Source organism: Protopterus annectens, chromosome 4.part1 (assembly GCF_019279795.1).
Source record: "Protopterus annectens isolate FY-2018-M chromosome 4.part1, PAN1.0, whole genome shotgun sequence".
Classification (NCBI taxonomy): domain Eukaryota; kingdom Metazoa; phylum Chordata; order Ceratodontiformes; family Protopteridae; genus Protopterus; species Protopterus annectens.
In genome coordinates, this window is record NC_056734.1 from 653,826,350 (window position 1) to 653,844,849 (window position 18,500).

Sequence of the window (18,500 nt, forward strand, 5' to 3'; positions counted from 1 at the left end):
GATCTAGTATGGAGAGAGAGAGTTTGTTCAAATGTATTGAGGCAGAGTGTTTGTAAAGTAGTTTGCCAGTATTCCTTTTGGGTTTATAAACTGAGAGAAGATGCTGATCAGAACTCTTGAGAGGCTGGGGGGGTAGAGAGCAACATGGGAGGTGAAAGCAGGGCAGGCAGAGGGATTGTCGAGTATGGAAAAGTTAGTGTGGAGTTGCGATTGTAGGAGAAATGCAGAAATTCCAGCCATTGACGTTTGTTTAGTGAGAAGCAGTGATGCGATGAGAGTGGTTGGTTTAGAATAAATCTGGCAACTTTGTTGTAGGTTTGTCCCAATTTCCACATTGAGGTAGTTTGGATATTGGTAAGGATGGGGGAAGCATATATAAGACTAGGTAAGAGAAATGCCTGCGGAAGAGTGCATTTAGTGGCAGTAAAGAGGACATTTTTGTTCTTATAAAGTAGTCCAAGTTTATGGTGTTTTTTTTTTTTGATGTTCTGTTGTATGTGCAAGTCAAATTTTAGTTGGTCATCAATTATTACCCAGAGGAGTTTAGTGTGTGAGACAGGGGAGATAGTGGTGCCATCTAGGGGGAAAGAGAAAAGTTGGATTTAAGGTGAGAGAGTGTCTGAGGTAGGAAGAGAAGGAGTTGAGTTTTCATCGGGTTAAGGATTAGTTGATTATTTCTGAGCCATTTTTCAACACAGGTAAAGGAATTCTGTGTTAGTGTGTGTAGTTCAGAGATAGTATTGGAGATAGATAAGACAGTAGAGTTGTCTGCGTATTGTATTACAGATGAGAGACTGCAGGATTCATGTAGGTTATTGATAAAAATGTTGAAAAGGAGTGGTCCAAATATGGAGCCTTGGGGTACTCCTGTTTGAACAGTAAGGAAGGGTGAGAAAGCCTACTGTCATCTAACAGCTTGTTTTCTGCCAGTAAGGTAGGATTGGAACCAGCCAAGAATAGAAGGAGAGAGATTTAGGTCTGAGAATTTGTTAAGAAGGACGGGGATGAGACACAGTATCAAAGGCTTTAGGGAGATCAAGGAATGGACAGGAGATGAGGAGGTTGTTGTCCCCAGCTTCTGCAACCTTTTGAGTAAAGGATAATAATGCAGTCAAGGTACTGTGTTTAGGGCGGAAACCATGTTCCGTGGAGGTGAGGAGATTTTTGTGAATGAGCTAGGACAGTAGTTGGGTATGTATACATTTTTCAAGGATCTTAGAGAGAGATGAGAGAATAATCGTTTATCTATAGTTAGAGGGTTCAACAGTGTTGCCACCTTTGTGCAGAGGAGTGGTATAGAAGGATTTCCATATTTCCGGTATGGTAGATATCTGAATGGAGCGGTTGATTAAGATAGATACAGGATATGCAATAGAGTCAGCAGCAATTTTCAGAAATTGAGGGGGGAGTTTATCAGTGGATGGAGAGCATGGTTTTACTTTAAAAAGCAGGGATTTGATATATTTAGTAGAAACAGGTCACAAGGTAAAAGGCTGAGAGACAGAGGAGCATGAAAGTTTAGGGGGAGGTGAGGGTGATGCAGAAGAGTTGGGATGAGCAGAGTTACCAGAAGGTAGGAGTTTTGAGATGCTGTCTATAAAGTGTTTGTTGAGTAAGTCTGCAGTTTCAGAGGTGAGAGTGATAGGAGAAAGGGTTACGGATGGTATGAGAACCAGTGTGGAGCAGGAAGTTGATAGTACTCCAGAATTTTTGGGGGTCATTTGGGTAGTGAAATATTGGCATTTATCCAAAATGATGTTTTTTACACAATTTCTGAGTTGCTTATAACCTTGGAGAAAGGTAGAAGTTTTAGTGGTTTGCTATTTTTTCCATAGAGCATCTCTTTCATGCATCAAAGCATGAGTAGCTTTGGAGAGTCAGGGTGCAAAATTAGATTTGATTCTGATTTTGCGAGTTGGGACAAGAGAGTTTAGGACATCAAGAAAAATGTGGTTGAATTTAGTAACAGCATCACTGAGCAGGAGAGTTTTTAGGAAATACCAGTTGTTAGCAGAGAGTCTATAGTTAAATGTTTCAGGGAAAAATGTAGTCAGTTTCCTACAATCTCTGTAGAGATGGGGCTTGAAGAGATGAGGAGAGTGCCTTAAGATAGAGATGGAAGAATGATCACTAATAGAGTCAGGGAAGGTAGAAGAGTTACAATAGCTGTTTGGAGAGTTGGTCAAGATCCAGTCAGTTATGGAACCAGTCATGTTTTTACTGTAGTTGGTAGGGGTAGTGATCAATTGTGAGAATCCATACAGGTTTACGAAATGTTGGGGTGAGTCACCAGTAAAGGAGTTCCAATCTATATTAACACCTCCAAGAATGATGGTTTCCTGGGAGATGGTGGTGTTTATCCAGGAGAGTAAATGTTCAAGGATAGGGATGTTTTTACCTGGGGGGATATAGACAGAGGCAATAGCAAACTTCCTATAGTTATTGTTGTGGCAGCCTAGGAGCAGTAGTTCAGCAGGGGAGAAACTAAGCAGGGTAATATCTATAGTTGTTAGCATCAGTGAAACAGAGTACAGGATAGCCACCCCACCACGTTTTTTGGGTGTCCTATCAGGCCTATAGATATTGTAATGAGGTGGGAGAAATTCAGAGGAATTGCTATGAGGTTTTTGCCAGGTTTTCGATAAGGCCAGGATGTGAGGTTTGTGCTGGGTCAACCATGCGTGAAGTTCAGACTTTTTTTGTTTAGGCTTTGGATGTTAATTGCAGAGATAGAAAGATGTTTGAGGCTGGAGATATTTTAAAATGTTTTTGGGGGGACAGCAGATGAAGGTGGAGGGGGACTGGAAAGAGGGGAGGGACCAGGATTGAGACGGATGTCACCAGAAACTAGAAGAGCAAAGACAAGATGGAAAAGGTGAGGGTGGTCAGTAAGGGGAATGGGGTACTTCAGTTTGGGCTTAAGAATAAAAGTGGGGTATGCCACAAGTTTAATTTTAAGACATTGAAAGAGGGCGATACAGAAAAGAGAGGGGGCAATAGTCAATGGAGCTTGGTTATGTGTTGGAAGAGGTCTGGGAAAGGGAAATACATACATTTATTTTGTTTATTATTTTACTTGTCTCTAATAATTTTACTATTATATGCAGCAACAGCATCAAGAGCTGCATCAGTCAGTCCAGTAAAATCTGCCAGATGCCAATAGGCAACAGCAACCACCACCACCACCACCATAAACACCTGTTGCATCTGAGTCCCAGCCTGTAACTATTGCCTCCACATCATTTGCTCTACCTGAACCACCTGTTTTAGGTAACCCTGCACTGGATGCCAAGATTGGTGTGCCCACCAGTAGCAGTGCTACCAGAGATAACACCTTTATTGCCCATCTGCAGTTGGGTGACATTGTGATGTAGATAACCGAAAGGAGGTTACATGCTCAAACTGGCAAGGTGGGGAACCTTCTCCATTGATTCACTGAGTCACATCCATGTCCAGCACTGCCTCCGCAATCTGAGACAAGACCCAGTGTTGCTGGTACTCATGGTGGCAAGTGATCTTCCACTGGATCATAGCTGACAGGGACTGCAGCTGCAGAACCCTGTCCTCTCTCACATCTCTGTGTCCTGCTCTCCTTTTATGTAAATGTCCACCATTGTTAGTTGTGCACTCCTCCACACCATTGTCTTCCTTCTGTTTGTCTGATGTTTCTTTGACCACTGAGTTACCTCTCTCTCTCATTGTGTTACCATAACCCCTGCCAATCTCATCTGTCTTCTCATGCTATCTACTCAAACCCTCTTACCTTCCCCTCACTTTCTTTCCTTCCTTCCCCAGCTTATCTTCTCTTTATGTATCAAAAATGGGCTCCAGCCTATTAAAAAATGTTTACCCACATTTTCCACCTCAGTCCTGCTCATTCCTTAATCCTTTACCCTATATTCCTCTCTTTGCTTATTTCCCTTTTTCACTTTTTTCCTATATTACTATTTTTAACCTTCAGTTTGTTAAAAAAATACACCCCTCCCCATGCTCATGTAAGGGCTCCAAATCACTTTTCTTTTCTGCTCTGAATGTACACAGAGTATAGAGAAGGGGATTGTCAATGCCCATGTACAACTGCTGGGTACTGCTAATGCTCAGTTTATACCACCAGGCTAGGTTATCATAGTTCACACCTCCAGTTATTTTGAACAACCACTATCACACATTACTATGGACTTTTCTGGCACTGGTTGTGCAAATAAGCTGATCATAATTCCACAGCAGATGTCACAGAAGAATCCAGGTGTGAATGTGAATTTGTAAGCACTTATCTTTGAAAACTATTTCACTTCTAACTATGGCTTTGGTTAAGGAGTTTTCATATCCCAATGGAGATGCAGGCTTCTATTTTCCTTTAGCTGTAGTTCTGCATATAAATAAAGTGTCTTTGACATTATATGTGATGAAGTTAGTGGATTCAAGTCTTGCTAAGGGTTGCATATAGGTTCATCATTGTTCCAGTACGGTTGTATTTTCACGACCCTTGCCTTATATCACAGGTAAAGTGGTCAAACTCTAATGATGTTATACCTGCATTGTTTCACTCTATTTGTGTTTTCTCTTTTCCACTCTCTTTCTCACTTTCGTGTCTAGTATATATATATATATATATATATATATATATATATATATTTATTTATTTATTTATTTTTCCTTTTCAGGTATTTTATACTTATATGCAGCAGCATCCAGACCAGAATCCCTCCCACTATCCTGTCATCCCACCACCGGTGGCTAATACACCACTGCCAGCAATATCATGTCAGCTGTGGCTCCAGCTGCAGCAGTCACCTACACACCCTAATCCCTGAAAGAAGCCATTATCTTTCCACTATGTGTCTGATATCCACTTCACCTCTTCTTCGACTCTTGTCTGTGTTGTATGACTTTTTTTGTGTGCTCCTACTATATATCCTAACCCAGTTAGCTTACACTCACTTTCCCTATTATCTTTCCCAACTTACATAACTTTTTTTTTCTTGTTGATAGTGTATGCAAGACAGAACACCAGTGAGATGTATGCATGACACTACTGCTGATTTTACTTCCTTGTAGTCCATGCTGTGTCCAGAGGAGGATATTCAATAACATGTTTATTGTCCACACTTCACAAGTCACATTGATTTTTAAAGAACACTGTGACTAGTCACACACATAAATAAAAAGTGGAGGACTAGCTGTGATTGTGTCCACACTGTTTCTGAACCCAATGGATTTTAAATAATTTATTTATTCATTTATTTTTCTTTTGTTAACTGGGATGGTCTGACTGGGTGAGGACCATTTACAGTGAAGGCCTGGGGAGAAAAGCTCTACATTCATTCATAAACACAAATAGCAACAATAATAATATTATATATAGTGTTAAAAATATTGTTATACAAGTAGTATCTAGTGAGAAAAGAAAAACAGAAAAGGCAATTAAAATCAGCAATATCTACATATGAACAATCTCTATGTTATAAAAAATAACAGACAGAGATTACAAGTCCATATTTGTTGAGGGATACCATTTGTAGCAAGCATGTTTACTGAAGGCATATACTATGAGAGAGAGAGAAAGTGTATAGGTAGCAGGTTTTGGAGTTATGTGAATACAAAAGCATTATGTTAATATCAAATAATAATGAAAACCATATGCATTTGAAACTAGAAGCAACGCTTTCTAGCTGCAAAAATGACACTTTCCTCAAGCCATTTGCAGAGAATATATTTTCAGGAGTGAAATATTCCTCACAGATACAGAAACTAGCAACACTCATTTTTATACTCAATGTTTGGTATTTGATTTGATTAGGTGCTGCTTTGTTTGGTGTTATTATAACCAGTAAATCATTTTCTCAGACATATTTCCTCTATGCAGCAAATGCATGGAAATACGATGTGATTTTCTAAAGAATGACTACAAGAATTAAAAAAAAAGAACATATTAAATCAAGAGGGTAAATCTGACAGGAATCGTATTTGTCTCTGAATTCCAGCTTTCTGCAATTCTTGAGATTATGATTGGGATCAAAAAAAGCTTATCACAAGGAAGAAGCCATAACAAAGCCATTTCCCCCTTATGGTAAGCTTTTCAGATTCCTAGACATCCATACTACACAAGTCTTCTACATTCAGGGGGCTTAGCATGGAGGGCAGTCTCACAGGCAGAACTGAATGATAATGCAGCAGTCTAATTAGCCATGAACCCTCCTCCAGAAATGGCAAAGGATCCTGATTTATGCCACCTAATAATTCTGAGAATTGTTCATCTGTATAATGTTCACTGTTGGAGGAATAAGTGACAACTATAAAAAGATGTCAGCCAGCTATTTACTCTTATGACAGTACTCTTAGTGCAGATACATTCTGCAAAATAATGTTAATGAGCATATTAGTGTAGATGTGTGTTCATCCATGTGTCTGTAAGAAAATAAATGAAACGGCATGGCCGAGTGCCAAGTGTGTGTGGGTGTGTGTGTGTGTGTGTGTGTGTGTGTGTGTGTGTGTGTGTGTGTGTGTGTGTGTGTGTGTGTGTGTGTGTGTGTGTGTGTGTGCGCGCGCATGCACACGCACATGCACGCATTGGACAGTGAATGTGGGTGAATGTGTGACCATTTTATGACTGTGATCAACTGCAGGAGAGGTTTAGAGAAGTTTATTTGCTGTTGGATGGATGTGTGTGCATGTGTGGGAATGTCTGCGAGTGTCACTACATGTGTTTATGCATGGGAGTCTGTGCTGATTTTGTGTGTGTGTGTGTGTGAGTGTGCGTGTGTGTGTGTGTGTGTGTGTGTGTGTGTGTGTCTGTAGAAGGGTATCTTTGCTAAAGTGATGGATGGGCCACTAGGGAGAACATTACTGCCTTTAGTTCTGATAATGATTATGTTGACTAATATGCAATTCAGAGATTTACACCAATGTGCTGATAATGAGGCCTTTCTCATTGCAGCCATAGCTGTGCTTTAACTGCATATTCTCTTCATCGCTGTAATTGACTGTCCTGTCAAGGCAATTGCCATGAGCTGTCAGTCTTTCTGAACTGCAATGCATGTCTGTGTCATGTAACAGATATTCTAAATGTGTTACTTTTTATGGCTACTTTGATTTGCATGCACTGATAAAAGCCATATATAATTAAAACAGAGACATATTTTTTAGACTGTAAAATATTACAGTAAATAATTAGATGTGCAAAGTCAAATAATTCAGCTTGTGGCTTCAGATATTTAAAATGTATTTAAATAGCTAAAATAAATGTTCTGATTCATACATGTTGCTTACCAGTTTCATTGGCAATTTCTCCCTTGGGACATGGAGTGCAGTCAAAGCAACAAGCTGGTTCTCCTCTGCGGACAACTTTTCTAAATCCAGGAGGGCAAGGTTCACTGCAGACTGAGTGTGGGATCTATTAGAAAGTGTTCAAAAACTATAAGTTACATTCTCAAAGACAATACCTGCAAATACCTGTAAATGGATTGCAAAATGATATGTCAGAAATAAAATATAAATTGCATGCAATCATAAACAAATACACACATTAATCCTAATATAGATAACTCTGATGTCTGTATAGGGAACTGGTCCCCCATACCAATGAGAGTACTAAGTGAGAAGGGATTCAACAAGACCGTTGTTGATGAGTGGGACATACTGTGAGTTGTCCCACACCTAAACTGAACACAATATGGTTCTTTACAGACAGAGCTTTACAGCAGAGCTTATTGGAAATCATTTTGATTTTTGTGTCAGAAGGAGTTGCATTGTGTCTTTGTGGACTTAGAGAAAGCATGACAGGGTGCCTAGAGAGGAGATGTGGTATTGTATGAGGAAGTCAGGAGTGGCAGAGAAGTATGTAAGAGTGGTAAAGGATATGTACAAGGGTAGTGTGACAGCAGTGAGATCTGCAGTGGGAGCGACAGATGCGTTTAAGGTGGAGGTGGGATTACATCAAGGATCAGCTCTGAAGCCTTTCTTATTTGCAGTGTTGATGGACATGTAGACAGACGAGATCAGACAGGAGTCCCCGTGGGCTATGATGTTTGCAGATGACATTGTAATAGGTAGTGAGAGTAGGGAACAGGTTGAGGAGACCCTGGAGAGGTGGAGATATGCTCTAGAGAGAAGAGGAATGACGGTCAGCAGGACTAAGACAGAATATATGTGTGTGAATGAGAGGGAGGATAGAGGAATGATGAGGATGCAGGGAGTAGAGTTGGCAAAGGTGGATGAGTTTAAATACTTGGGATCAACAGTTCAGAGTAATGGTGAGTGTGGAAGAGAGGTGAAGAAGAGAGCACAGGTAGGGTGGAGTGGGAAGAGAAGAGTGTCAGGAGTGATTTGTGACAGGCAAGTACCAGTAAGAGTGAAATGGAAAGTCTACAAGAGGGTAGTGAGACCATCTATGTTATATGGGTTGGAGACAGTGGCATTGACAAAAAGGCAGGAGTCAGAGCTGGATGTGGCAGAGTTAAATATGTTAAGATTTGCACTGGTTGTGACGAGGGTAGACAGGATTAGGAATAAGTATATTAGAGGGTCAGCCCGGGTTGGACGGTTTGGAGACAAAGCTAGAGACATTGGATTGGACATGTCCTGAGGAGGGATGCTGGGTATATAGGGAAAAGGATGCTAAGGATGAAGCTGCCAGGTAAGAGGAAAAGAGGAAGGCCCAAGATAAGGTTTATGGATGTGCTGAGAGAGGACATGCAGGTGGTTGTTGTGACAGAGCAAGATGCAGAGGACAGGAAGAAATGGAAACAGATGATCTGCTATGGTGACCCCTAATGGGAACAGATGAAAGAAAAAGAAGATGCTAATATTTAACCCTGAGAAATATTAGAACTGGTTTAATGTCTCACAGTAGATTGAAATAACCCAGACTGAGTTTTGAATCAACTTTAAGCAGTCACCTCAAATCACTAAGACATTTCTACAATCCTGTTTGAAAGTCCAGCCTTTCAGTGCCTGATTCTACTGGATATACTAAGCTAATGGTTTACTGGTCAGCAATATTATATCTTTGAAGAAGAAATGCAGCTGAACCTAATGAAGCATTCAGTACTGTGCTGGAAGGCAGATAAGCATGGTACATAAACATAGATTACATTGGCGTACAGGCATTGTTTGGCTGATGTCTCTACCTGGTCCAGCTATCAATGTAAAAAAAAAACTTAATATCTGATTTTGCATGCATGCATAGCACCTCTAAACAGAAGCATGCAAATGGCATGCAACACTTGCACTTCCTTCAAGTTGTCTCTTCAGGCTTCCACACATTACGAGTATATAAGAAAGACACCTCAGAGTTGAGAGTTATAAATGTAACAGCTGCCAAAATCTGGCTAACAACTTTTCTTGCATTTCATTTTTGCATAGAGTGTGTGATTGATAGGCATTATATCTGATTAATTTGTGTGCCAAGTGTAAAAGTGTAAAATAATGTTTATTAATCATCGTGTAGTGGAAACTGGATATTGCTGTATTTATCAAAGCAAATCATATAGCATTATACAAAGTCATTTTGTTATTTCTTTGCTTTGTCTAATAATATACAGTATTAAGATAATAATTTAAGTTAAACAATTAAACATTCTCTTCTCATATTCAGTTATTTTTATCAATAAAACTATTATTGCTTTCATCCCATTTCACTTCAGCTCACATACATTTTCATTTGTTATACTTTTCATTATATCATAGACTTTACTTGAGATTAATGATATTTATTTTTACTGTCAATTTATCTTCTGTAGTAAATATTTCATATTCATAAATTAGGGCATGACTCTTTTATTCTTGTCCAAAGATTGTTAAATAAAAAGGTAGCCCTGATTTCTATATACTAATCACATTAAAAATAACATGTATCAGATCTTCTTTTCTGTTTTAATATACTCACTGAAATATTTCCAGGCTCTTCATTCTTTTTTTCATAAGTTAATATTACCTATTTCATTTTCTAACTAATATAAATTGAGAGTAACTTTCTTTTTACTTTCCAGACAATACACATTGCTCATTTTAACAGCATTATTTGCACGTCTTTGTCTGCAGCTCACTGTAATTTGCTTATCTTCTTCTTCTCTTCAAAAAGATTTTATCTTTTTAATCTTATGTAGATATTTTTATGTAATGATATCCTATTCTGCTAGTAATTGATCGTTTTATTGTTATTTGTACTCCTTAGTTTATTTGTTATTTGTTAATGGCAAATTAGTTCTGTTTATTAGGACACAAAGCCTCAGGACTTTCTTCAGTATGTGGTGTTGCACAAGCCTCAGAATAATGGGATTTCATTTATACTGCATTACTTTACCACTGCCTTAAACTTTTGTTTCACAGTGGACAGTTTCCATTAAACCTTAGCTGAGATACAGCCGTATTGTCAGAATATAATGCCATGTAAAAATTAATCAAGTATCTCAACAAGTAGGCCTTTGTTTTAGTAATGTATCTTACTGGTACATGATTGTTTGCATCTTTCAGCTTTTCCCGGTTAGAGGTCGCCACAGCGGAACTCCAGTCCGCTAATGATTGGTAGTGGATTTTTACATACCGGGTTACCAGCCCTGACGCACAACCTTCAACGAAGGTAAGCCCCATTCATGTATGCCTCCACACAGAAGATGCTCTAGCTGAGAATTGAATGGGACAACGTCTTGCTATGAGGTGACAATGCTACCGCAGCACCACCACCGCAGTTCTTACTGGTGCATGATACAAAGTGAAAAAAGTTTTTTCAGTTTAGAAATGACTAGGGGCCATGTGTTACAAGTTTCCTTTGTTGCGACTCTTTTGCTCTATGATTTATTGGACTTCAGGTTGTGATAGCATTCTAATATGTAAACTTACAGAAGAGCAGGAAGTCAGATACTGAACTGTGCTTTATAGTGACCGAAATGTTGACTTTTTTTCTGTATTATAAGTTAAAGTGGGTGGTATTGCTCTGAGTTTTCCAGCAAGTCTTTTTATAGGATGTACTTCCATTGAAGCATGCTATTATCCAGTAAAACCTGTTGATTTCAGTTCAATAACATATCACATGGCATAAAGACAATTTTGACTTGGATGTATATAATGCACAGACAACTTTGACTAACTCAGTCATTCTTATGTTGCAACATAAATTATAAATTAAAGATCCAGTAAGTTTCTAAAAACACAGGAAGGAAAGTCCATCAATCCTTCTAACAATGAAACAAAAATGATATCACATCCATCTGTAAATATAAACACCTCACAACAGAGCTAATCATAATCACGCGACTGCTCTACCGCTTGTCAAATTTCAAATTACAACAAACCAACTTGCCAAGAACAGGCTGGTGACGCTAAACTCCCTGATCACTGTTTTTCATAGGAAGTCATTGCCAGCTCATTTTCTGTGTCTGTGCTGACACTGATTCCTTTTTGGGGGGAATTTCTACTTTTTTCATGTTTGTGCAACTGTGGAGTTGGTATATACAAGTTTGGGGGTGGAGTATTTCTTATATTTATTCATTTTTCATTGTTGTTCAGTACATTTTTCAAGCAATCAAGCTCAGCTATTTGGTTCTTCAGTGACCTGCAACTTGACAATTCACAGTGGAAGGTACTCATGTACTTAATCTACTTATCATGCCACATGCACTCCCCCAAAGTAGCCAAAATAATTGTCTAAGTTACGAAGAGGTGATGATCATTTCGGTCGTCAACCTTATTAAGTGTAACATTCTCTACCATTCTTCATTCCTTCCGAATTGTTTATACTGAAGTTTCATGTTGATTTCTCTTCTTACTGTGATGCATTTCTTTTTGTATGAAATCCAGAATTCACACTTGTGAACTATAAATAGAAGAGCTAATGAGTTTATTCACTTGCAAAAAGTCTGAACGGCTGTTAATTACTCTAAAGGGAAACATAACTTTTAACTACTAAGAGTCTTATTTTCCAGTAAAAAGTGGCAAAATAATACATATGCATGCTGCAAATTTACTTTTTTTATTATAGAAAAGAGCTCTGTAGAAAAAGAAACAGGAACAAAATAACAAAACAAATTTTAAATTCCATAAAATAACATCTTCATGGTATGGAAAGATCAATTAAGAGTGACACTGTGATTTTAATTAGGGTTTATTACTGGTTCTGTGCATTGATTACTTGGCTGCATCTCATGATGTAACTATACCGGCAGTGAATAGATTACAGTTCCGTATATGATATATTCTTGGATACTGACACGTTATTTACGTGCAGTAAGTAGAATAGTTAATTGGAAAGTCTGACTTCCTCTTAAGTAATTTAAATGGAATAATTAATTAGAAGGGTACAGTTCCTCTTAATCAAAGATCAGACTCAAAGTCTGACTATTCTATTATCAAAGTTACAGTGCCAATTCCTTCCATTTATCCTAAAACAGGTTTCTCATCTTAGCTAAACAGAGGAGTTGCTCAAACAAGGTTTATATGTAAAGTTGAAAAGACATTTGGAATTTTTGCAAGCATGTCTTTATCATAAGATAGTTCTGCATAACTATTCTTCAGGGCATAAATGGCAATCAGTTATGAAAACCTCCCTGGGAATATTGAGTGAAAAAGAAGCTTATATAAAGTAGTAAGAACCGTCTACTCACCTGGGTGTTGCCTGTACTCCATAAAATCAGGCTGTTGTTAATGAAGATATCACATCCTAGAGGAAGACGGGAATCAGAATAGCCAACTTGAACATATTTAGTCATCGTATTGTCACTGGATACTTGAAAGTTCACAATGTCATACACAGCAGGGGAGTCTCCATTTTTATCAAAATATATTGTCTCGCCAGAACTGTCATTGAAAGACACATTCCTTACATAATGTAAAAGCTGCAAGGAAAAATAAAACTTTCAAGAACAAAGATGCACAATAATTAAAATCAATACGAAAATCAACATGTTGTGAACCAAAAAGTTTTTTTTTGGTAAAAAATATAAAGTCACTACTTATTGGTTAAAGATATGTGTGTGTGTGTGTGTGTGTGTGCGTGTGTGCGTGTGTGCGTGTGTGTGTGTGTGTGTGTGTGTGTGTGTGTGTGTGTGTGTGTGTGTGTGTGTGTGTGTATACATACATATATGGGTTCCCTATGTTAGAACGCAAGTTCGGAAAATTGACAATGAGATCACCGATGCCAGAAGACTGACAGAGCAGTTAACTGACAACTCGGAAGCCCGACAGCGAAAACACTGACATGGGAAACGTGTGAGCACGACTAGGTAAGTGTGCGATAGTGAGGAATTTAGGGTTAGGGTGAGTGTAAGGTGTGTGTGCGATAGTGAGGGATTTAGGGTTAGGATGCGTGTAAGGTAAGTGTGCAATAGTGAGGGACTTAGGGTTAGGGTGCAGGTAAGGTAAGTGTGCGATAGTGAGTGACTTGACGGTTAGGGGCAGATTAAGTGAGTTAGGGTTAGGGTGCAGGTAAGGTTAGTGCGCGATAGTGAGGGACTTGAGGATTTTGGGGCGGATTAAGTCAGTTAGGGTTAGGGTGCGGGTAAGTGTGCGATAGTGACGGACCTTAGGGTTAGAGTTTGGATTAAGGTTAGTGCATAGATAGTTGTGTGCAAGGTGTACTGTAGGTTTTTAGGTTGTTGGTATGCTTGTGTTGTGTGTGTGATGTGTGGAACAGCAAATGTTTTGTTTTGTTAACTGTCGGTATTGTGGCTTGTTGGGCATGTGAACTTTCGTGTTTTTGTGATTTTGTTCTTGTGGTGTCGGTGTTGTGGGCATCAGTGTTGTGGACTGTCGGTCTAACATAGTAGACCCATATATATATATATATATATATATATATATATATATATATATATATATGTATATATTTATTTATTTGCATACACACACATGCATATATATTTATTTACACACACACACACACACACACACACACACACACACACACACACACACACACAAACACGTACACACACGCACACACACATATGTATATATTTATATTTATATATATATATATATATATATATATATATATATATATATTTATAAAATATATATATACCCGCGGTGGTGGTGCTGCGGTAGCGTTGTCGCCTCACAGTAAGACGCTGTCCGGTTCGATTCTCAGCTAGAGCATCTTCTGTGTGGAGACATGCGTGAATGGGCGTACCTTCATTGAAGGTTGTGCATCAGGGCTGGTAACTCGGCATGTAAAAATCAACTACCAATCATTAGCGGACCGGAGTTCCGCTGTGGCGATCCCTAACCGGGAAAAGCCGAAAGACTTAACAACATATATAATATATATTAATCACTCATTTTCACTTTTAGTTTGTACTTTGTAAATATTGTATTTAATGCAAATTGCATATTTTATGTAGATCCATGGAAGAAGAGATTATGAATAGAAGTATAATCCAAGTATAGTTTGTATGTTGCATTGTACATAAACACCATGTATGAAATAATTCACAAATAAAAAGGTTGTCAAAAGTGAATGTGTTTTGTGTTATTTTAATGATTTGCTACTTAAGATGGATTTTCTTATGTGCTGGATTGTTTGCACTCTGCTGATGTGCAGTATGTAGCGATTCAGTATGCTTTAATTCTGCGCTGCTAATTTTTATTTGATTTGGAAATGTGACAACTTTTGAGTGATGATAGTGTCTGCAGCAGATGGGAGATGTTCTTTTCAAAACAGTGATCTTGGAGTTGATTACAATAAACAGTTGTCCAAAGAGCACTGCTTCCTTGGGTGGATATGGGACACTTTTGCCCTATGCAAGAAACACTTATTTTATATATACTTAATATTCCTGACTTATATTGGTGTGTTGCTTTTTTGATCCAATTGTGGGGAATTTTCTTTCAATTTCAGTATATTTGCCTATAATGAATATGCACATTTACCATTGTTTTGATACTTTGTCCAACTCCAAATTATTAAAACTAATCTAGTCTTGCAAAATCTTCTCAATCCTTTCTTTCCAGGCAGTTGTGTTATTATTTATTTCCAAACTTCTACATATTTATTGCATATTTCAAATGACAATTACTACAGTGTATTACACTGTATAAAATAAACACATTCATTTATTCATTCATTCCTTCATTCATTCATTCATTCATTCATTCATTCATTCATCAATCTATTTATTAATTCATTCATTCTCTGATAACTGGATTAGCTCAGTTCAGAATCTTAGGGTTGAGCTGGAATGGAACCTATCCTAATACATAACACAACACAGGCACACACACACACACACACACACACACACACACACACACACACACACACACACACACACACACACACACACACACACCTTTGCAGAATTTGTATGAATACCGTTTCATACAAGACATGTTTTGGATGTGAGAGGAAAACAAGCATCCAGAAGAAAAAAAAAACACCAGCTCAAGAAGGATGTGAAAACACCACACCGGAAACATCTAAGCTAAGTAAGAGTGGAAACACAAGAGTTCTGAGGTAGCAGTGCTAACCGCTGCACCATTATATCACCCTTAAACACAACCAGCATTGGTTGAAAGCAAACATTCAAACAGTAGATTATAAAATAATCCTTCTCCCTTTCTTTCTTTTTTACATAGACATCAGGCTGTCACATCTTTTTTGCCACCTCTTTTGACTGAGTCCACTTCCCTGCCTTCTTTGGCAGTCATACCTGCTTGTTGCAGTTCTTTTTTTCACACAAGCCATCTATCTCTAGGTTGGACATTTTCATATTCTCCTACTTTCTTCCTCTCTTTTCCCAGTCTGGTTTATTAAATCGTCTTGCTTTTTTTGTAAATGTGAATAAACCAACATAATTTGCGCCCTTTGACCTTTTCTGCATTTTGGGTTATTTGGATTGCAGCTGAGATGCCTTCATCTTTTTCATCATTACCATAGTTTACATCCTACTACCAACTGAGGCACTTCATTGCCATCACCTCAGGCTTTGTCAACAGCTCTTCCTTCACTGTCCAACATACTAAGGTACTTGGACATCACAGATCTGTATGCATTACTTTTCAATTGTTTGCATATTCTGCTATCAAACAATACATGTGACATTTTGTGTAAGTTGGCTGCAACATCTCTGATTCAGCTTTGACCTCCTCATTTCGGCTACCATTTTTCTCAGCCATACCTCCAAAATATATGAAGCTGCTAACCTGTATCTGCATCTTCTTTTCTATCTTAATTTCCAGCTTCTTCTGATCTCCCTTATTTGCTGCCATGGCCACTGTCTTTGTTGATCTGTCCACTCCTATTAGTTGATATAATCCATAAGAACAGGAATGGACTCAATGCTGAACCCTGATGCACACCCATTCTCACTGGGACCTCCTTTGTAAGTCAGAGCATTTTTCATAATGGTGTTACTGGATCCATCTGTGAAGCCTGTACTAGTATAACCAATGTTTTTGAAACTTTAGAATATTGTTGGCAGACCAATTCAACTTTCTTGGTAGCATGTCATATGCTTTCTCTATGTCTTTGAATGCCCATTTTAACACTTTGCTTGCCTCCAGCTTTTTCTTTGTCCACAGCAAACATCTGGTTGACCAGACTGTGTTCTGATCTAAATCTGAACTGCTTATCCCCTATCTTACTTTCTAATAACCACAAAAGGAAAATCCTCGTTGTTTGAAGTAAGGCACTGTTGCATTCCTGTAGGTTATTTGCAGGCAGACAGCTAACCAAGAAAAAACATTGTATCTGATGAAGTCTGATAGATGAAAGTGCTCAATACATTGAATAAACTGGACAACTTAAAGCTCAAAGAAGGATTGTGTTGCGTTTTTACTGCCTGATTTCTGAGAATGTGTTCCTCAGGTGTCAGTCTGCCATATTTTCTTTTAGTTAAGGCCCGACCCTTCCTCTGTCATTACATGCTCTATGTATGTAATGCCAGAGCAGTCAGAAATAAACTACTATCACATTGGTCTTGTGTTTATACATTGACTTGATATTCATCACACTGTGTTTTCAGATGGAAATAATGGGTCTTGCCATTTTTCTACAGTTCTGTCTGGGTTCAGGCGTGTGCACTGCCAAAGGCAAGGGAATGCCAGAGGTTTGGCTATTTACTTAAACTCACCTCTTGTCCTAAGCCTAATCAATTCTAGTTGTACCATCCCCTTTGAATATGTTCAACATGCAGGAGTTAATTGCAGACTTCTTGTTTATCAGATTCCTGGCTGTCTAGCAACATTTCCCCTAAACTGATTTCTTTGCATAGCCTATAATGGGGGATTTTAATGTATGTAAAAAATTCACAGTTCCTCAAAATCATGGTTTGATAAGCAGAGTTGGCAGTAAATGACTGCAATGTATGTTTTACTAAAAATATTCCTTTCAATCAAAAACTGTCACAAGTGTCAAAATATTTCTTTCTTTTGTTAGAGATTTACAGCTACATATTTAAAATCAAATGATGGGAGCGGTCCTACATACAAAAGAATGGAAGCAAGACGTTTTTAAAATATCATTTGCTTTGAAGGAAACATTGCTTTGCAGTAACTGATATTTATTTATTTATTATTTATTAATTTCCAGTTTGATTACCGGGGAAGTCCACTGGGCCCAGAGAGCTCGTTTTCAGTGGAGGCCCAGGGAGAAAAGCTCCTTGAAAGAGATTACAGTAAATATAGCAGTCCAATAAAAATAAAAGTACAAGTACAAATACATGTAATGATAATGATGTAATGCAACAAAGCACTGAGCCTTAATTTATGTGATTGTCCTACTTCCACTGAAGAAACATGAATTATCAGCAATGCAGGCGCATGGATGAGAGCCTCACTCTCCTGATCCTTAAATCCTTACTATATACCTGTTTATCCAGTTTTTTAGCTGTGATGGAGGGGAGTTTATAATCATTGTAGGGAGAAAGGCAGTATTAGACTGTGCTTTATAACTCTGTAGGGAAGAAAATAATTTTAATCTTCAAAAGTTGAAGTGGAAATAAGACAGTCTTCAAAAATTGCTGTCATAGAAATGTAAGGAACCCTTATTTATTTATTGTTGATAACAACTGAAATTCATGTTAAACCAGACACCCTTGGGAAGACAGATTGAACTTGGCTAGTCTTGTAAGGGCTCCGGAGCCATTAGCCTAGTAACTTCTTATGATCCTATGATCCTATGTGTCAATGGAAATTCTTGTGAATTGACTGTGGAACTTTTTTTTTGAATGTCTCAGCTTTACTCATATTGTTAACTCTGCAACATGTGTTGAGTTGATCATGCCTTCACTTAATGTCCTAAGTTGATCTTCTAGTCATATCATAGGTGATTGGACTGATTTAATGGACAAATCACTACTTAGTTCATTTCATGATGATCTACCACCTATTACTCCTTTTAACTCTTTTCTGATCTGATGTAGAGTCCACAGGAGTATTGATACCAATGTTTTAATGCCAATGAAGTGACTTCTGGAAGATTTTTCCTTATTGCAGTTTACAATGTGTTGTGATAGGTGCTATGGATTTTTGTTACATCCTGTGGAATTTGGAGCTCTGTTGCTCAC

At 38.1% G+C, this 18,500-nt stretch overlaps 1 protein-coding gene across 1 annotated transcript in view; it reads right to left on the reverse strand.

Moving 5' to 3' along the window:
- LOC122801270 (extracellular calcium-sensing receptor-like) overlaps nucleotides 1–18,500 on the reverse strand; it is a 151,523-nt gene that overhangs the window by 70,900 nt on the left and 62,123 nt on the right. The window contains exons 3-4 of the mRNA XM_044070820.1: nucleotides 12,600–12,830; nucleotides 7,270–7,393 (exon numbers count right to left, since the gene is read on the reverse strand). Of these exons, the coding sequence (XP_043926755.1) occupies nucleotides 7,270–7,393; nucleotides 12,600–12,830 (355 nt within the window). The remainder of the gene's footprint in view (nucleotides 1–7,269; nucleotides 7,394–12,599; nucleotides 12,831–18,500) is intronic.